A 22006-nucleotide genomic window follows, 5' to 3' on the forward strand; every position below is an offset into this window, starting at 1 on the left:
ACACACAAACCAGAAAACCCTAAGGTCCTGAGTGTTATTACAGTGATCACACTTCTCTTATTTTACCTACAACCCATTCCTCGCTCTGTTTGAAAGCATTAAAACATGTCATAGCACAACCTCCAAACTTCAATAACAATCATTTCTTCAAGAGTGATGATGTAGTGCATTTGACAGAGGTGTAGTGCTGAGGCCGTAATTCTTTGGACTATTAAAATTTGTCTCTTTGGGGTCGGCTAAATGGCTGTGTGATGTCGAGGCCTGTCTCTGCAAGCTTAGTCAAAGTCATAATTTACTGTTTCCCCACCCTAATAAATCCCCCATGAGAGGAGGAAGGGGCTGAGAGTAGCAGAATAAAGAGGGAGGGAGAGATTCCTGCCGAGATGTGGTTATTAGTTTGTTTAGCATTGCCTTAAGGTTTTGAATGAATGACAGAATGAAAAATGAGATGAGGGAAAGAAGGAAATGTGTTTAATCAGAAAGCAGCCAATGACCTTATGTTTCCTAGATCTGCTAATTTCCAGTCAATGAGTATATAAGGACTTAGACCAGGGGTGTCAAACTCAAATTCACAGTGGGCCAAAATTCAAAACTGGAACAAGGTCGCAGGCTAACATTAATATTTATTGGAAAAAAATCTTCCTCCAGATTTAAGAATGAATCTCTTCTAATGGACTCAAACAAGTTTTGCTGAAAAACTGAATATGGAACAAGCAAAGCTTAATACTAAACAATATATATATTAGCTGTATAATACCAGTAGGCCAGCTCTAATAATAATTTGGTATGGCTTCACGGGCCAAATGTAATTTGGGGGCCAGAGTTTGACACCTATGACTTAGACTACGCAGATAGACTGTATATATGTCGGATAGTCATCCACTGATTTATGGACTGCCGTTTTCAAACCCCAAGTCTTCATCTTACTTTTTAGAGCCAAAAGTGACCATATACTGTATATGGATGAGAGGGTGGAATGGAGGGTAAAGCTCTCAGCTAACACTAGCTAACTAGCCAGCTTAGTTAGGAAAGGTGAATCCATAGCCTGTACAGGTAAACCAGTCACACATACCATCTAATAGTGCTAAAATATAATAATATACTACAAGAATGGCAATCAAAGTAGGCAAAAAGTCAGTGGAGAGGTTCATACAGTGATTTCTAAACACTGAGATGATACATAGCAGACAGCTAGCAACTATTGGTCAGTGTTAGCAACCTTAATACAGTTCACAGGTGAGTTTACTATACTATAAATCATACTATACTGTATAGATTACTATAAAGAACTGTAAAGAACAGCATGTGGGCCCTGATCCAGAATGTGGCCCATTTATTGATGACCTAGGCCCATAGCAGGGGTGTCCAACTCCAGGCCTCAAGGGCCGGTATCCTGCAGGTTTTAGATGTGTCCTTGATCCAACACAGCTGATTTAAATGGCTAAATTACCTCCTCAACATGTGTTGACGTTCTCCAGTAATGAACTAATCATTTGATTCAGGTGTGTTGACCCAGGGTAATATCTAAAACCTGCAGGACACCAGCCCTTGAGGCCTGGAGTCGGACACCCCTGCCCTGGAGTGTTATTTAGCTGCATTAATAGCAGACGCCAGTGAAATGAAAAATCAACTGTACTGTTGTTATACCGTCTAATACAGTAGACATGTAAGCAGATGCTCAACAGGTAAGCTGTTGAAACTAATACCTCTCACTACCACCCCTTCTTTCTTTCCTGAAGCTGACTCACTATCACACACTGTTCCTGTCATGCATGTCAGCCAGTACAATACAGTGACATCTAAGTGACCCGGGGTTGGAGAAGAGAAAGGGAGAAGAAAAATGAAGCTAAGAGAAGAAAAAGAGGAGAGCGATACAGGGAGAGGGATGCGAGTTCTGGCGGTGATAAGAGTTGGAGTGAAGAGAGTGAAATGAGGTAAAGTAAGAATAGGAGGGGGAAGAAAGAAGAAAGAGATTAGGGGGGCAATCTCCATTTTTCTACCCGCACATTCCCTCTTTTACTGACTTCAAAGAAACTCCTGATGAGAAGGAATTATTCCTCTCCGCTCAACCGTACCGCTTTGTTACACTGCTGTTTTCGCTCCTCTAGCCCTCTCCCTCTGCAGCCCCCATCGAGGCTGCATTTACTTATTGCTTCCACAGAGAGTAGTCTTAGTAAGAGCTCTGTTCAAAAGCTTTTAATGGTGCCGTGCTTCTTTGTTTCTCTCTGGTTATGAAAGCAAAGATGTTCACTCCAAAACAAAAACAAACACGATGAAATTAAACCCACTATTAGCCTTGACAATAAAGAACGGACATGTAACGTAAACAGCAGTCGGTTCAAAAATTCACCCAAGCTGCCCTCCGCAGTCTTTATCTTTAATCCAAGAATGAGAGCGAGTAAGATGTCACAGATGTGGTTCGGATGGGTGGCGGCACGGGGCCAGGGGAGGATAGAAACATCAAGAGATCAGCTGGCAGCCAGCAGCTCCAGGTGGGCCGGATGAGTCCAAGCAGCAGTGAGACATCTGCCTCTGTTTCAGCGCTGTTTTGGACTGCTTGCTGGTTTGCTGGTGACTAACTGATAAACTGAACGCATGAATGAATCAGTGAGCTTTGACTGCTTCACTTGCTGCCTTGCTGACTTATTTAAACACTAAATAGAATTCATGAATGACTCATTGATTGAACAAATGTTTGGCTGGGAGACCAACTGGCTAGCAGAAACTAACAGCTGATATACGGCATATGTTGCTACTGTGGGTCAGTCAGGGGAGTTAGCCAAAGGAAGCTAGCAATGAGACTTCTTGTTTTATGTATGCATACCACTCCATACCACTTTAGATTAAAAACTACAATAAAGAGAGGTAACTGCATACCATCACTATATATACCATAGTGATTTTTGTTCTGAGCATCTCAAAGGTCACACCTTAGTCCATTAAAGATTGTGATAGCTCAGCATTTGTGGTGCTGTCTTCTGATAATTGTTAGCTTTCACTCTTTAACTGTCAGCATCAAAGTTCTGCTTAATACATTAACAATTTATAATATTTCTGTAGACTTCCTGAAGTTGACAGCAGGGCTGAGAGCAAACCTCCAGGCCTCAATCACTCAACAGGGGAACAGAGGATTTTTACTGTGGCTAATTAGGAATGAAAACTAACAATTATAGCAGTCTGCTTTTGTGAAAGTTATTTTATTCCCTCATGTTTGATTTGCTTTTTCCTGTCCTGGTAAAAACAGCAAATGAGGAATGTCAGCTATTCTTTTCATCCTTGTAACTAGCAATCCTGCCACTTGCTTGGGGTCCAGGTAACTAAAAAAAGGGGGCGGATATGTGTGATCAGTACTTGAAGAAAAAACTAGCCTAATAAGTAAGCTGTCAGAGATAAAATATTATATGTATGCAAAGATCCCTGAAAGATCAATTTTAGCCGTTAAAATTATAAATACGTCAGGGCATTTTACCAGAAGAATGTCATTGTTTTGTGGGTTTTTCCCCTTTCCTTTAGTGCACTTTGGCCTTTTTTGTGTATAAAAAAAATGAAGCTGTAAAGTCTCAAGCACATGCCAAACATAGGTATCCCCTCTCCTACAGAAAACACATTTTCCTAACTGCAAACTTTGTCTCATTTGTAGTCTACGCGGTCCTTCTGCGACTTTTCTACATCACTATGTAATGCATTTGCACAATGTCCAACTAGTGGCTAGTTTGTCACACCCTTGAAGGAAGAATGGGCAGTAGCATTAACAAGGGCCATCCAGGACGGTCTTTTTGGCTAACGAAACCTCAGTTTTGTTAGCTATTAGCTCCTATAGGTCATCTTCATAGAGTTATAATGTGTAACCATGCCATGTTATTGCTGACCAATCAGAGCAGAGGAAGATTTAAAGAGATTAGAACTAAAACAGAGTCTTTTAGATGAGAACGTGCACCAGTGTAATATGTCAGGGGAAAAAATGGTTTTGAACATTATAGCAAATTAATCTGTTTTAATGGACCTGAGTGTGAGCATTTTATGTTAACCTTAAGTTGCAGCTTTACTAAACTTTAGTTAGTGCACCCGAGAGCTTCAGTCCTCATATTCAAGTGTTTATTGAAGAATGGGTTTCATATAATTTCAGCATTTACACTCTGCATAAAATGCCATTTACCACTTACCTTTTTTGGCATCTTAGGTTTCAGTATTATATGTCTATTGGTGTGAACTTCTTTCGTGATAACAGTTAAGCTTCAGATGAGATCACTTCACTCTTATTGTCCCTTTATTCTGGCAGCTTGTGTTTTTGTGGGTGGAGTTTTGGCACAGGGCTTCTTTAATGCCAGCAGGGGTGGAGGGAGGATGGGGTACACAGCGGGCATTCAGCAGGTGCTGACGGCGGTATTCAGGGACGTTGGAGGGGTCAGTGTCTCCCTAGCTTTGTCCTAGCGGTAATGGCGAAACGTATTCACATTTATGCATTTGAACACACACACAGTCACACTCAAATGCCTCCAAGATTTGCCCGACTCTCTATTTAAACTGACACAAGTCTCATGGTTTCCCTGGGCGACCCTCGTATACCCCACCCCCTTCTTTTTTTCCTTCTGCGCTTTGTTGAAAAGAGCCAATCGTGCGTTGGCTGGTAACTAGGCACCCTATTTATCAGTAACCAGCACCAACAATAACTGTAACCCGACACCTCCTTTGAGAGAAAGAGACGGAGGAAAGCAGAAAGAGTTGGAACAAGACAACGAAAGAAAAGTATGCAAAGAGATAAAAACGGAAGAAAAACATTTCCAGAAAAAAAAATCTGTTGATGATTATGTTATGTTATGTCTTTAGCATTATCTTATGTCTTTGAATATATTTTAAATGTTATGGGTACTCTTCTAAAATACTTAACTAGTTCAAATCTTAAAATTTTTACTCAAATACCATCCCTAATAAAACTGAATAACAGATGGGATAAGCGAGGGAAGGCAGCAACTAACGAAAGAAGCAGAGAGAAAGACGGGATCTAGTGTCAGTGTAACGGATACGTGGGTCCTATTAGGCCATTCATGGCTGGGTAGCTCTTAAGAGAGCGGTGCGAGCCGACCTGTTGGGAGGCTTTTGATCAGCGTGCACCTCCCACCAAACCAACTATTTGTCCGCTGTCAGCTTATCAAATTGGGATCACTGATAGAGAGTGCATGAGAGGAAGAGCAGCATGTGCATTTAAATACGTGTGTGCGCTGTTGGGAATTAAATAAATGCTAATCTGATTAAATTTTTTTGCATTTATATATGTGTATAATCATATTTGTTTGCACTGGCTGCTTGAAATGTGACAGCACATGTTTGTGTGTGAGGAGATTGTGTGGGAAGAGGAAGAGCTCTGGTTTGGGCGTGTGTGTGTGTGTGTGTCTGCATGCACACACACACATTCCTGGTCATAGCTGAGTGATCCCTTCCACTGAAACAGAGAAAGGCCCATTTGACTCTTCACCTTTTCTGTGATCTGTTGAATGGGGACTTTGGAAAGATCTTATACTGCTAATACTAATCAGCCGCCACACACAGACTGACAGGACTTTCGCCATGGTGATACATCAGTGGCTACTAGCTATCCCTGTCCATGAAGACCATTACTGCATGTGTCTGCGCCTGTGAGCGTGCATCCCATATCCTACTTTACATATGAAAGGTAGGAAACTTTAATATAGACAAGCTTAAACCAAAACTATCATATCAAAGGATAGAATTTTAGAATTGCCTGATAACAGGCTCAAAAGAATATTGCAGAAGATCATTATAACTCACTGCAAAATATAATGAAATGAAATCAAAGGAAATGTATCCATGGTTCTTGTGCTAATAGCCTGGCAAAATTCCAACAATTCATATCTTTAATTTGATGTATTGCATCAAGTCAAATAAAAAAAGTAAATTTTTTGTTTTATTTATTTCTGTTCTGTTTTGTAGAGCTCAAGTTTGGTTAAAATAGGAATATTATTCCATCTGCAGTAATTCATATTTGGTGGCGTGGTTCTGTTTTGGGACCTCCCCGACTTTCCATGTGCGTATATGGAGAGGAAAAAAGAAAGGACAGCAACATTATCCCATAAATAACATGGCAGTTATCAAGTCAGAAACAGCGTGATTAGCATGAAATGGTAGAGGGTTGCAAAGTGGCTTGCAGCAACTGTATGTAGGCTGAAGCAGTTTAAACGTCTGTTTCCATATGAAATTTTCCAGTAGAGTTGGCTGACATTGACTTTGCAGGAAGAACTGAAGAACTCAGGCCTGTTAGAGTTGTGGTGACGACGTCCTGCATCATAAGTACAACAACCTAAATTGGATGACTTGCAAGAAGTCACGCTGCACATAGCTGTGGCTTAGGCTTTTCTTTATATTCTCTACTTTCACAAAGAAATGCTACATTCATTGTTCATGGGCATTTTCATTTGAGGAAATTGGACTTTATATAATATGAAATATGACTAACAGGTTGAAGATGAAAACAAGATAAAAAGTAATTTTATGTAAAAACTCAGTTACTATTATCATCACTTCTTGAGTTTGCAGCTCAATCTAGCACACCGAAACTATCTGAACATTCATGCTCACTGGTAAACATTGTGTCACTCTGTTGCTGTTTCACTTGGTAATTGGTAGGACACCTGTTAAAAACATGTTATTTTGTATTGTAACCCAACCCTGTTGCATTGCTCTCTTTTGAATAAGGAACTGTTTTATGTAAATTAAAACTGGACGTTATTTTCAAGTGGATTCTTTTCACCTTCTAGTCATGACAGGCCATAATTATGCTCACTGTAAGTGTTATACGATGTTAAGATCCACCCAACAGAGTTTGGACTTATATCAGAGCTTTTAAATCGATGTGTTCTTTGCCTCAGTTGATATAAGCTGTTTCGCCATACATCTCAGCACTTGATCTGAGTAGTATTTGAAGTGTTTGAAGTTATTATTTTCTTCATTTAATTTATTAAAACATGTACCACAAAGTTATTGTACAGTTGATAAGTTAGCACTCAGATCTATCTGTGAAACCAGTTGAAGGTCTCCTGAGGAAACCGGGTGACAGTTAACCTTTGGATTAGAAGAGACTGAATGAATAATAAAAAAAATAACAGGCAATTTGTAATAAAGTCATCAATTAACTTGTCTCTTAGAGTAAGACAGAGAACCAGTTCCCAGATCATTTCTCTGTCTTGTTAATTTACCTTCAGAATGGGGTAAAACTGCCCAGACTTTTGCCATAGGGGATTGTTCTCTCCTTTTTTCTTTTATTTGCTCTTGTATCATCTTGTGAAAGCATAGCCAGACTGTGCTTGGAAGCTGTGACCTTTGAACCTGTAATAAGCTGAAATGGAGGGCTTTAAGTTGATTAGCTGACTCAGGAGAGCGACGACTTGGGAAGACAGATCGAGAGCAGAGACAACTAAAATACCAAAGTCCCAGAGTGCTCAGCTAAGTGGATTTAAAGGGCTTTAAAATCAATTATAAAAGCAGTGCTGCACTGAGAGAGATTTGATAGCACTTTCGATTGCCTGCACATTTGTAGTGCTAATGTTGGGTGATAGCTCACTCTCGAGCTTGGGCTTCCTCCAGTCGTAATGTTGTGCAACACAACTGGTGTTTGGCTTTCTTAAATGTCATTATTGACTTTGTGTGATCCAGGCAAGGGTAAGCACCACATGACATCTACCTAATTTTGAAGAGAAAGAATTTATGTCTCATTGATTTACACTGGGTGGTGGATGAGTAAATTTGTTTCCCCAAAATGTTCCCTCCTCTTTTTCACTTCCCATCCTCCCATCTCGAGGGTGTTCTCAATCTAACACCAGAATGCGATGTCAGTCGCTACCAGGTAATGATTGTATCATCAAGAATCTTGTCACAACAACAAACCGGATGCCTTTTCTTCCCTCAATCTTTGATTTCAATTTCATGTCCAAATCTGCACTCCTGGCCTGTGATTAATTACCATTTTATGGCAGTTGTCTACAAGGCGATGAGCTAACAAGTACACTAATACCAGTCAACCCTCAGGCACAAAATCAAGCCAGGCGTTCATTTGGGCTCATTTTCATTGTCTAGCCTCCCTATCCGGGCTTGTTCAGCATTGTCTGGGAAGGAACAGGGCTTCTATTCTTTTCACCCCTTCTCTCCCAGGGATCCTAAATGGGACATAGATATTCTAGCCGGGTGGGTTCTTGGCCTGGCACTCGATGCCCCTGAGTGCTCTGCTTAAGCACTGCCACTAAGGGCACTTGTGGAGAGCTTGTGAAAGTCCATTCTGATTAAAGGTGAAGGTGGAGGAGTAGTTGATACAGCAGTGGGAGCTTTTGAACTCCCTTGTGTGGCAAGTCAAAGGTTTTATTCAGGGGGAGTTTCCCCCATAGTACACCCTTACAGATATGTGGGTAGGACCAAGAAGAAGAGTATATAAAATTTAATCCAACATTGTTCACCACGGTTTTTATGACTTAATGCTGAGATCAGAAAACATCTGTTATAATAGCGTTTTATGTCACTGTTCCACATAGCTACACTGATAGCGTGGTTCCTCTTGTTTCACTGTGTTCAGAGTTGTGCACCAAAGAGGTGTTGGAAAAAAACTCAACAGGACAGATCAAACTGGCACGAAAGATCTGAAAAAAATTTGTGATTTCTTTGTGTTGAGACGTCGCTAGGCTTCTCAGATGCAGTTTTGGGTATCACTCACATGACACATTATATGGGATAAAACTATGAACTTTCGGGTACGATGCCCATTTTTGTTCCTAACTTTGTCTGCGTCTCTGACACAACAACAAAAACAAGAGTATCTGACACCCTGGGATGAAAATAAGTTGGTCTACAAGAGGTGTTTCTTCAAGTGTTACTCCACTCCACTTTATAATGTACCCAAACCAGCATTTCACAGTTTTTGAAAAAAGTTTTTTAATATATTATAAAACCAATTTTGGAAATATTTTATTTTTAGGAGAGAAAAAAAAGGTGGCTTTACTGAATGTGGACATGACATGGGGCTATGTGGCTATTTTTGTTATGCATTTTTTAAATTGTTCTTTTGATACTAAATCATGTGTACAGATGGTTCAAGTAAGTTTGTCATGAGACATAGAATTTCAAACTTGAAATTGATACCCAGGAAATTATGCAAAATTAAAAGGGACATCTTTTAAAATAAAGATTCAAAAAATAAAGCTACTGATCTGTTTACTTCCTGCGGTTCTGGTGTCTTGGCACCACATTTCAGTGCTGATCTGATTGGTTCGGTAAGGTCTGCTGCCACTGTTTCTGTCTAGTTGCTGCTTTCTTGGGTTGAATCAAGGATTTAAAGAAAGTCGCACTTGAAAAATAATTGTGTTCTGTTAAATTAATACTGTGTAAAAACAGGCTGTACTGATAACGTTTTCTTCCTTAGCTGCAGAATTAACATTATCATTTTAATGCTTTAATGCTAATCCAATAATAATTTTTAGCATCAGTAGTATTAAAGTGAATATTTTTTTGACAACCCTACTCAGTACGTATCAACAGTAGTCGAGAACAAGAAGTACCGGTTTTGGTTTTGAAAAGTACAGTTAGTTAGTTAAGTTAGTCTACACTGGCATTATATGTGTTATAGCATAATGCTATATAATGAGTTAGGCTGTAACAGATATCTTCCCTATCTGGAAGATATCTGCTGACAAATATCTTAACAGTGGGACAGGTCAAAAAAGAGATAAAAATGAAGTGGACAGTGGAACCTTCATGGTTTATTTCTCATCTAAGAGTAACTTTTGGATAGTCATCAAAAAAACAAAGGAAACACATTGTCACTGTGACCAAAAGAGAACTACCACTGAACTGGTGGGCAGCTTAAAGCAAGCGGGCTCTCTAATGTGAGCTGTACATTTGTGCCGTGGGACCCAAAAGTTCATTCTCTCTGACATCCCACCTGTTTGCCTTCTGTTTGATTTGTTCTCTCACTGATCCTGGTTCAGTCAGTGTGTCTGCGTGTAATCCCACCTGTTCTCCGGCTGTGGCCAGGATGTTATCTTTCTGACAGCCTGAGCGCTCAACCGTCCACCCAACACCCATACCTCACAAACGCCCCTTCCCTACTCCACCACTCAGTGCAGGGGTGAATGGAGTCTTTTGTATACTTTTTTAGGGGGTTTCTGATAACTTGAAGAAACGATATAAATTAAAGGAAAGGGAATCGTACTAATACGATGGAATACTAATGGTCACTACAGTCAGAGAAGGATGGAAGGTGCTTTGTGTAACACCCTGAGAGCTACAAGATAACCCCGTCCCTGCAGTTAATCAGCTTCCCTTTCAACTACTGCATGTGAAACAACATGTGGTATAATACTGCCTTCCTCCCTATCTCTCACTGTCTCCGTGTCCAGAGATTCTCTCCTCTTTCCCTCCCTTTTCCCCCCTGTCCGTATGATTGCAGGGCCGCTCTCCTGTCAGCTTTATCGCCACGTGTCAGTGTGAGGGTTCAAAACCTAGCCTCACTCTCTCTGCAACACTTTGATCAAATAGGCATACCTGAGAAAAAATATGGCCGACAGATTATGGCAGGAGATGAGAGGGGCTTTCGCTGAGTGCTTCCAGATATGAGAGAAAACACTCAAACTCATGAGCAGGCGAGTGGCTGCAGAGTGAAGCTCCATAGCGCTGAAGGGGAGAGCTGTGATAGCGAGGTATGCTTGGCTGCAGTTGAACTTTTGTGCTCTTCCTCCAGAAATCACTTTGTCAGAGTGCAAGAATTTAACCTCTTGCATGAAGTTAGGGTTAGGTTGTTTTGAGATGTCAGGGAGGGGGGAAAAGGCACTGTTATAATGTGACCTAACAGACTTTTCTTAGAACCAGTAAATTATTATTTCTTTCTGTATCTGTTAACCTGCTGCCTGTGACATTCCTGCAGTTAACCCCTGGTTAACCCATGTTTGCATTTAAAATGACCACTTTGTCATAGTTAAACATTTAACTGTAAATCATGCTTTGTTATGGGATGCATAATAAAGGGCGGGGGATACAGCATATTTTCTTTAGCTTAATTGTATCAATGCATGGACACCAAATTTTACTAAATAAAAGCTATCTTGTAAATAGTCTGAGACTACTATGAACTCGAGGGCTCATCTCATGTACCATCTTCCTGAAATAACGTTAGCCAAGCAAACTTACATTAAATCAGCTCAACCAAAAAACACTAGAGACACTTAGCTTGACAAAGCTGCTTCCTAATACAGAGCAAGCTGATGGATCAGTCACGCGAGTAAAAATAGGACAACGACCTCATTGCAACTACAAAAAAAAGATGGCGTCTGGTGTTTAAGTTGAATTTTGTCACATTCTGCAATGGATTACAGCTTGTGCACATTCATGACCACGTTCGATCGCAAAGTGTTTGCACAGGTCACTTGACAGGAGGCAACCTTTCTGCTAACAGTTGCAGTCTGATCTGGACTAACTGCAATCGCTCTCAGAGAGACTGTTGAAAGTTTGCAAATAATTGCTATCCAATTTACAAATGCAGACATTTGCAGACCAACGTGTTCCATTGGGACTCGACTCTGGATATGTTCCTATAGAGCTCGAAGGTTGCTGAGCTCAAATGTGATAGTAAAATGTGATTATTATTTTTTATGTAGACAGCAACAGCAATTTTGATTTTCAACAATTTGCACACTGAGTCCAACTGAGTTCATTTCTAGTTTTAGGGTCACTCTTTCACTTGTTTCAGGTGGTACTGTGCTGCATAGGCATTTCTCATTCATTTCCTGCCCTCACAAATGTCCTTTTTCCGCTCATCTTTTTTTTCTGCTATGCTGGCTTTAAGTCTTTTGATTGATGACCCATTGATTGAGCTAACCTAAGTTACTCTTTGCAGTGTGCTTTCCCTCCACATTCAGCATACAGGATGTCTGTACGTGTGTTTGCAGGCTGCTGATATGTGATCCAATGTTGGCGCCGGTTGCCGTGAGAGAGAAGAAGAGAGGAAACGAGAGGAGACTTGACATCTTGCTGGACAGACGAACAGAACAGTTGTAGATTATTGTCGAGGGGAAGGCTTCCTTTGAGGAAAGCTAAAACGTTTTAATGAAGCACATAAAGAGGACAGAGCGGACTAGCAAAAAGATGAGAAAGATCAGTTCAGAGCACCTGAAAGTTATTGTTCTGGGCAGCGTTTCCTATTGGTGGGCTGGAAAAAGAAGGGAAAAGAAAACGGAAAAGAGAAAAAGAGAGGGTGGAACGTTGCCAGCTTGCCTTATTCAAAGAGTCTCTGTGTTAGATCACCTCTGAAGTCAAGCTTGGCGTTTGTTTTCCCCTCCTGATAGGCTGAAGGTGTTCAGGTGTGTCCAAGAAGGAGGGGCTGTTGTTTGAATTTCAGCCCAGTGATTGGCTGCAAGCCAGTAAAGGTTACAGGCTTTGTATTGGTTCAAAAATTTTAAACTTTTTCTTCTAAACCAGAGGCAGAAGAGAAAAAAAAGAGAAAACTGAAGAGAAAAATTAGCTTAAAGAACAACCTATAAAACGAACTGTGCTGGAATATAGAGAATTTTCACAACCCCCCCGTCTCCTTACAGGTTTCCGTCTTTTCTAATAGGGCACGTCCCCTGTGGTTGTGACATTTTAAGCTCTCAATTGCCATTCTCTTTAGTCATAAATAAATATAAATGCCAGCAAGATGGATTTATCTTCAGAGGGGAAGCTAAAATGAAAAGATGTATAAAATAGCGTTCTAATGTTAGAGAGGAAAGCGTGTGTTAGCATCTACCTTTCAGTGGGGGCTGATGGGGGGAAATGTGTGTGTGTGTTTCTCTCTGGTGGGCTTGTCACCTCTCTGAAAGCTGCCACAGATACAAATGTCTTGTTTGTTTTCTGTTGTTTTACTGCCCGCCCTCCCCTGACTAAACACCGGCGCTGGCTTTTACACTGTTCAGACAGTTGCCACCAGAGTTGAAAGGGACTACAGCGTGACCTCATGAGCACAGGTTCAAACTGTAAGGCTTAATAGTGCTACTTACTAGTGGTTGATGTAAATCACAGACGTTTGCATTTATGCGAGCATCTTGTTTGTTTTTGCACACATTGTGACCGTCACGGTGACAGCTGGCCACAATGTGTGTCAGCTCTCTGGGTTTGACACGACAGCGCCAACCACAAACACAGAGTGCGTGAGTTAGCGGGAACAATTCAGTACAATTCAATTTTATTTTTATAGCGCCAAATCACAACAAACAGTCGAGCCGCTTTATTGCAATATTACTGAGCTGGATCCTGCTGGAGGTTTCTTCCTAATAAAAGGGAGTTTTTCCTTCCCACTGTCGCCGAGTGCCAGTTCATAGGGGATCATCTGATTGTTGGGGTCTTCTCCAGGAGATAGACAGCCTTTCTACTTTTAAGAAAAATGTGGTCAGGGAAGCACACTGACTGTCGATCGACACAAGGTTTTTATGTGTATACATCCATGTGTGTGTGTTTGTTTGTGTGTGTGTGGTCAGTTGTCACCGGTGTGGCTTGCCTCACAGTTCTTTATCAGGTCTTATCACCTCTGCAGACCTCACCACCTGCAAAGCATGTGTGGCCCATTGATGAGTCTCCTTTTCTGTTGTTTATCTCTAATCTGTGTTTTTCATATTTATTGACGCTGTAAGACTGTAAAGGTGCAATAAGTGAGTCATAATGTAGCCTGAACGTGCTGCCTATCATTACTGAACTTAGCCAGTCAATCAAGCAGTGCAGAATATTGCCAGCTAATTAAGATAAGGGAACGTGTATATAATAAACTGTTTCCATCCAAAGTGGCCAGCAGCACGGCTTGCATGCTGCAAGCTTGTTTTTAATCAGAGGGTTGTCTATTAAAACATTGCAGACCTGTTGGCACCTATGTGTGACTGTGGTGTGTCTGTCTGTGTGTATGTGGCATACTTACGCAGAATGTGTTTTTTCCATGCCGTCGGCTGCCTGTGACACACCCTTTCCACAGTCCAGCCCATCCTCTGCATGTGTGTGATCCCATGTTAGCAGCTGGTGGGCTCTATAAATAGCCTGGCCTGAGATGTCTCTGGAAAACCAAAGGAAACAAACACCTTGTGAAACCTTTAAAAATGTAAATACTTGTTCTTGCATTATTTCTTGGCCAAAAGGTCATAATGAACGCAGAATTGTCACACTGTGTCGATTACGATTGACTATCCGTCAGTGCATGGCCGATGTGAGATTTGCCTTACAAATTCTATTATGTTTTCTGTCATGGTCCATCACTTTTAGACCCAGTGCCAGGCTCCCACAGCGCTCTTTGGTGTTACTGCTCATATGCCGCTCACACGGTCTAAGAAGCTAACAATTTGTAAAGATCTACCTGTTTTACCATAAGGGAAAACAATAAAATATTGTGTCTACACCTATTATGTATGCTTAGGCAGTTATTTGATGATGCCGCTAGGCCTCTCTGGTATAATGTCTTCACTTGGCACTGGAAGTGTACAAAATCATCAAGCAATCAAAGTCGAAAATCAGTTCCTAAAAGATAACTTCATATATTCTCTATATTTTATTGCATCTGTGCAGGATATGTGTATTCAAGCATACCAGGTGATGGATTTCTTGCAGCAAGTGAGATAACATTGTCCTCCCAGAGACACACTGAGAGGCAGGTGCTGAAAACTTTAGAGAAATAAACACACTGGCTAGCAGCTACTCTAGCAGCTAGCCTGTTAGTGCTGTGCTGAATGAGCACTTCCATTCCAGCACATTACAGCAGTCTGATAAAGAGCAGCTGCTGTGTAATTTCACTGCCCTGCAGAGTGACGTTAATGTGTGTCTACACTTGTGTGTTTGTTTTGTTTTATCCGTGCCGCCGATGATTCCCTTACAATCCCTGGAGCCCCAACGTAGCAGTTTCTCGGTTGCTTTGAAGTAGCCGACCCCCATGTTGCTTCCCATTGTGAGTTATTCGTCTGTGTGTGGTTGGAAATGACCTCCAGTCTGGTTAGCAGGCATCCAGAACTCGCTTGTCCGCACCCTGCTCTGACTGACATCTGTGCATCTTCATGTGTGCGTGAAGAGTTTTAAGTGCCTGAGATGTGATCTCATGCAAGCCTGAGAGTGACAGGGCACCTGTGGTCGGACCTCACCGTGAACCCGAAAACACATATGACACACTCATGTGCTCATGGACTAGCAAAGCTGTGCAATGCGACCCATCTCCCTTCGTAGCTTCAACAGTATTATCCCCCACCAGCAAATTTCATCTGGCCCCACCACCTGTTGCCTGCTGTATTTCACTCAGGCCAAGAGCCTTCTGTTTCCCTTCATAAGCAACAGAGCTCTGCAAGAAGTAGGCATGACCCTGGGGGCGGCAATCCTAGACTAATCTAATTACTCCGAGTCAAGGCTTGAATAAGATTGAGTCTACACCAACTTGAAATTTCTTAACTCAATCTAGCAGCAAAAGTGTTACACAGTAAACAAGTCAAGCTGTCAAGCAGTAGTGCAGATTTGGGATTGGGTCCAGACAATGTGGCTTAAAGGTACTCCATGTAGCTGAGACATACTTAATAGTGGCTCCCAGGCACAATAACCTGAGAAATTACAAATTATTCATTTTGCTTTTGAAAACAGTTTTGTGAACTTCTCATTGAAGAACTATTAAAAGTTCCTGAAGGGCAGAGTTTTTAGCTGCGCATTAATAAGCTGGCTAACTATTGCTAATAAAATTAGCCATGGATGACTGTCATTATATCTGATGAAAAAAAATACAATGCCTGTTTTCATCCCGCCCCACGGTTTATAAACTTGTACCAGAATGTAAGTGGAATGTAAATCTGCTGTTTACTCTTTGAGAAACATTACGAATTCATATGATGATGGCTAATTAGCAAGCTAACTATTGCAAAAAAAGGCTTGATAGCAATGTTCCCTCTAATTTTTCACGTGTATGAGCGAACGCACAAACTCCCTGAGCGTCCCTTGGACCACTGTGAGCAACAGCAGACGTGTGCACTGTGGTCACGCCAGCATCGAATCCATCCAAGTTACATGGTTTATTAAAATAATCAAATCACAGCATTTACATTTATGTTAGACTACTTTTAATTAAGTACTTTAGCCCACCTACAATGAAAATTTAACTTTTGTTCTGACCTTCTTCTGTTTTGATAATAAGTTTTTGTATTGTGTCTCATGTTTGTGAGCCAAGATCACTGTGAGCCTTAAGTTTAACCATGTAAACTGTGGTTGGGTTCCTTTTGCAGTTGTCTGTAAATTTGCTTGTCATTATACCTTTGTATGACTTCACTTCATTGCTTGTTATATCCGAGGGCTCTTTATTCCAAAAAGGTACATTGTTTTCTCTGAACTTTTTACCTTGTTAGACTTTTACTGTAATCTGGAGCTTTCTGTAAGTAAAGGCAAAATATCTTCCTCCTCTTTTTTTCCAGATGGTATCCATCGTGTTGTTGCCCTCTGCACACTGCGGGTCACTATCATCACTGATGACATGCTGACAAACAGCATCACGGTTCGTCTGGAGAACATGTCCCAGGAGCGTTTTCTATCTCCCCTGCTCAGCCTCTTTCTTGAGGGAGTGGCGGATGTACTCTCCACCAAGCGGGAAGCAGTGTTTGTGTTTAACATCCAAAACGACACCGACGTCCAAGGCTCCATCCTCAACGTAACCTTTTCGGCGCTGCAGCCCGGAGGGGCTCCTGGTAAAGGCATGTTCTTCCCATCTGAGGAGCTGCAGGAGCAGATCTACCTCCACAGGACTCGACTCAGGCTCATATCCACTCAAGAGGTAACGCACAGTCCTGAGGTCAAAAACATCAGAAGCATTAGTAGAAGAAATAAATGTAGCTAAAATTCCTTCTTCCATTCAGGTGTTGCCGTTTGATGATAACATCTGCCTACGGGAGCCCTGCGAGAACTATATGAAGTGTGTATCAGTGCTGAAGTTTGACAGCTCCCCTCCCTTCATCGCCTCTGACACGGTTCTATTTCGACCTATCCACCCCATCAACGGGCTGCGCTGCCGCTGCCCGGTCGGTTTCACCGGAGAATACTGTGAGACCGAGATCGACCTCTGCTATTCAGGGCCCTGCAAGAACAACGGGAGGTGTCGGAGCAGAGAGGGCGGTTATACCTGCGAGTGCCTGGAGGACTTCACAGGTGAGTTAAAAAGAAATAAACAAAGAAGAAGGTATTGAGTGATTCAAAGCTGTCAATCAGCTTGCCTTTTTTACCTAAACTATGTTGTGTATCCCCGATTACACATATACAACAATACCATATGAAAAGTCTATTATAAGCATGTGCAAGAGCTCATTTTGTTTGTGATAACAGTTTAAATAACCTGTGCAAAGCTGCTAAACCGCACAGACGGGTTGTAAAAGGTCTCACAGCCCTTTGTTGTAGCTTGAGGTTGACCCCAGTACAGAAAGGACATGCTTTGTAGCACCGCAGGTAAAGCCACCTGCTTCCACACATGCATACAGTACACGAAATGTATTGCTGGAAAGAGGTGTACACAATCCTCACTACACCAGTCAGACCAGCTTCATCTGAAATAACATTTCACCTGTTTTCCAAAACCACAGTAGCTTTAATTTCTTTTGACGAGTAAAGAGTACTGGCAAGTAAACAAATTGCCTGTTAATCCTCATATATCAGTGAGTCACACACCAAGACTCAACAGATCAGTACAATTCAAAGCTGCTCCTATCAATATTTTTCTATTAACAATGGGAAAGTTATAATTAAAAAAGGAATGACTTGTAGGGACAAATCCAGAGAATTATAACTAATCTCTGTAATCCATCTTGGCACTGCAGAGCATCTCAGCGTGTTTATGCTCATCTTTATTTTGTTTTTCTAACCTGTAACTTTTTAACAGTTTTATTTATGTAGCGTATTTATTTACACATAAACTCCGTGCCGTAAACACTGAATAACTTTACAAAGATCTAAATATAAGCTAAAATGTGCACATACAGTGAAATGTAAAAGAAATGTGAGGCTAAAAGGTTTAAGTGTTCTTCTGAATTAAGACACAAGTGTAATTGACTTCAGGTCAGAGGGCAACTTGTTCCAAAGAATAACACCGCAGTAACTGAAAGCACCATCAACACACTTGATGACCTGAGAGGTTGCGCTGGATTATAGACACTGAGAAAGCCCACAGTGTAGTGGGGGATCAGATCATTGAGTTCATGAACCAGTAGAAGGATTTTAAAGGTTATTCTGTATTGAACTGGGAGCCAGAGAAGTGACTTCAGCACTGGGGTAATATGGTCAAATTAGCATGTTCGTGTAAGGAGTCTGGCTGCTGCTTCATTCTGAATCAGTCTGAATGAGAAGTCATCCTACTAATGATCTGGGTAATCCTGCAAAAAGAGTGCTAGAATAGTGTATCCTGCTGGATTGCATGGAGTCAGTTTCAGAAGAGAATTTCCTAACGTTTTATATTTCTTTGAAAGTGGTACAAAGCATGAAAAACTGAATCATGAAGTCTAAAAAGAATCGAGCATATCAAACGAACAGCTGCACATTTCCCACAAGAGGTCTAAAATAAAAGGAAAAACTACTTCAGGTAAACGTTTGCTAAAAACAAAGTAACCACTGCAGGATCTTAATTATGAGACGTTTAGCAGTATACTAGCAAAACACAGCAAGCTGCCTGCTAACTTCAAACATGGACGTAAACAGTGCAGAGCTAAATATTCCAAATACTGAGATTACAAGTGTTTTGCAAGTGTTAAAGTAACTCAGTACTCAGTTAGTCGATGAGCTATGGGAAAGTTCGGAACCTTTCATCATTCACATTCAAGCACTTTGCAAAATATTTCCGAATATCAGTGATCTTCCTCCCATACTTCCCCCTTGTACATCTGATACCTGACTGTCTCCACTCTTCTCTCCCTAATAGAGCCTAAACGGGCTCTGACAGCCTCCTGCTTCCCACCCCTCTGTGTCTCCCGACGCTCTGCCTCCCCTCTCTTTCTCATCCTCCATCTTATCTCAAGTAATTACCTGATTATATCTGACTTTGTCACTCATACTGCTTCTCGCCTTCTCCTCCTTGTGCCCATGTCCATCTTCTCCACCCACCCATCATATTTCCTTTACCTACATCTCGGTGTCCCCTCTTTGAAGGTCACAGTTCAACTCCTGATACTCAAGGGCCATCAGGGACTATTATGGGGCTGATGACAAGGGGAAGGCCTGTTTTGTCCTCTTCAGGTTTCCTGCATTACAGGGAAACAGATCCTTATAATTCCCCCTAGGAAAAAAGGATTATGCTGAGGAGAGAAGGGCCATTACCTGGTTCCAAGCTGTGCAGTTTTGGGGGTCTGTGTGTGCCCTGGAAGAGTAGAGCTTGTCTAGACAGTAGATTGACACAAAACGCAGAATGGGACGCGGTGGCACCTATCACAAATATTATTACAGTCGGAAAGAGGCCTGCTGGCGTATTTACGTAGGAATTTTAAATGAGCAGAGCCAGGAAGCTGGGGCCAGTTGGCTGATTTTGGAAAAGCTAAAACCACATGGTCATTTAGAGGAATTTTCCCTTCCCGGACCTATTGCGAAATTAAATTAGATAATGTAATATATCATGTATTTGATACCACCATGCAGCTTCAGTTAAGCAGTTAGCATGTGAAGGAGAAGTGTATGAGGGTAGCGATAACCTCATGACCAATGGGTAGTCAAGTAAGTTTGACCAGGCCTTAAGCAGCTCTGAACAGGAAGCCAAGCAAAGCAGCCACAGATGGATGAAAAGGGTTGAGGCTACAGGTTTAACATGTTCGCTGATACTGCTAGCCAAGAAGTAAAACAATAAAGATGTAAAAAAGGCAAGATTAATCCACTCCATAACATGCCCCGTACCCCCAAAACCACAGCGTATTTATGATGTAAGATGGGGAATTATTGTTTGCTTTTCTGCAAAATTAACATGAAATCACACACTGCTAATAAAGTACTTAAATTTAGTAAATTTAGTATAGTTATTTTTTTGTTTCCTGTAAAAACCAAAGGTAGTTTCTAGTGTACCTACCTTTAAGTAGCCTTAAGTGTGCCTACCTTTGCTAAATAAATAAATTATATCAAAATTCTGTTTAATTGCAGGGGTATTATGCCTTTAGTTGCGGGCATATCAGAAAATGTTGCCAAAGTGACTTAACCTAAGGTTTATTATCAGGATGGTAAAAACAAACCGGAATGCACTCATCCAAAAGTGGATTTCTTTTGTTCCCAACCTTGAATCACTCTAAGAGGTATTTAACTGATCAGCTGTTATCTGATCGTTGTTCGGTTTACAAGTTTAAAAGTGCAGTTAAATATAAGTTTAGCCATGCACTGAGCTTAGTGAAGGAAAGCCAGCAGTCTTATCCCTGTCAGCTTGCTTTCTTTTTGCAGTCTTTGTCCCTCCACCGTGACTCTTTTTCGAAACTCTCTCTTCTCTCCAAACATGGCCAAATTACCTTCTGGCTAAGAAGTGTGCTTCTCAGAAAAGACCAGTAAACAAGGTTTTGTCAGTGTTATTAACTGTTTGGAGGGAGGCGTGCCTTTCTTGAACTGATGTTTTTGGAGGGACTTTAACAACAGAAAGTTAATGCCACGTTTAACGTGTGCATGTCAGTTGAAAAAATGTGCTTTGCTGATAATCAAAGGCATCTTGTTTAAACAACTGGATTCCTTAAGGCTGAGTGAGGTCTGTATTTCAGTCAACTGTGGAAGGTACGCTTCGCATAAAAGATAACATAATGATAACAAATTGATGAGACAATCAGATGACATTTATTATCATTGCTATATTGCATTTGGGGGTGGACCAAGCACCGGCAAGAATGGGAAATTTAAAAAAAAAAATCTCATGCAAGCTTTAGTTCAAAATTTTTCATTTTGCATCTGTTGCTGACACAAGAGCTTTCATAATATATTATTTAATTTTTAGTTATGCATTTCATAGTAATGCACTGAGGAAGTCAACAATTTGCATCCATGATGTCATTAAAATGTCAACATAGTGTTGGGGCCAGTGCCATCCTAGAACCCCCATTAGCTCCGCCCCTGGTAGTGCTGCAGCTGAGAAACACAGGCCATATCAATTAACAGCAAAATGTTTCTCACAGTAAAAAAAAGATGCAGAACAGCTCTGTGTAACTTGGTCCCTCTTTTTCTTGCAGGCGAGCACTGTGAGATTAATGCATCATCAGACCGCTGTGTACCAGGTGTGTGCAAGAATGGTGGTACGTGCATCAACCGGCTTGCAGGTGGTTTCATGTGCGAGTGTCCACCCGGGGAGTATGAGAAGCCCTACTGTGAGATGACCACCCGCAGCTTTCCTGGACAGTCCTTCATCACCTTCAGAGGCCTGCGGCAAAGGTTCCACTTCACCGTCTCCTTCATGTAAGTTTGGTATCTTTTGTGTCTACCTCTTTGCTTACTAATCACCATTACAACTGTCAAGATTACTGTTCTTATATGGCACACATACAGTTTATTATGGGAGCATGGTTGCCAACTCTCACATCTGGCGTATAAAACACACTTTTACCTTCAGTCTCACGCTCTAGTGCTGCACAAAGAGATCTCATGATAAGAGGAAGCCTAAAAAGCCACACCTTTATGAAAAAACAAACAAACAAAGGGTTTGTCATGTGCGCAGAAAAGTTTGTTTAACCTTTTAGCACCAAAAGTGGTCCAAAAATATCAGATCAGTGTGGGAGGGAAGGACATGCTTATTTTGCGGTTCGGACTCCTTCTGACATTTCTTTGGAGGTGGAGGAACACCAAAGTAATTGCTTAAAGGAGCTTCTTTGACATCTTTAAGAGTTCTAAAAAAATGTCTGTCCTCCTCCAGAAAGTCTTATGTTCGCAAACGCGCGTTGCAACTTCTTATCTGGTGCGCGTTTTTTATTTTGACAGCGCATGCGCACCTGCGGACCACTTATGTGCAGCCCTGGATATATAAAATGAATACATTCAATAGTCTTAGCCT

General features: G+C 41.3%; 1 protein-coding gene across 7 annotated transcripts in view; it reads left to right on the forward strand.

Annotated features, from left to right (window-relative positions):
- Positions 1–22006, forward strand: part of celsr1a (cadherin EGF LAG seven-pass G-type receptor 1a) — a 95062-nt gene that overhangs the window by 23403 nt on the left and 49653 nt on the right. For all 7 annotated transcript variants that reach the window (XM_005725107.2, XM_005725104.1, XM_005725108.1 and 4 more), the window contains exons 2-4: positions 16446–16801; positions 16884–17172; positions 21192–21414. In XM_005725107.2, coding sequence (XP_005725164.1) covers positions 16446–16801; positions 16884–17172; positions 21192–21414 — 868 coding nt within the window. The remainder of the gene's footprint in view (positions 1–16445; positions 16802–16883; positions 17173–21191; positions 21415–22006) is intronic.

The sequence above is a fragment of the Pundamilia nyererei genome, unplaced genomic scaffold (assembly GCF_000239375.1).
Source record: "Pundamilia nyererei isolate P.nyererei 1_Seehausen unplaced genomic scaffold, PunNye1.0 scaffold00014, whole genome shotgun sequence".
In the NCBI taxonomy this organism is placed as follows: domain Eukaryota; kingdom Metazoa; phylum Chordata; class Actinopteri; order Cichliformes; family Cichlidae; genus Pundamilia; species Pundamilia nyererei.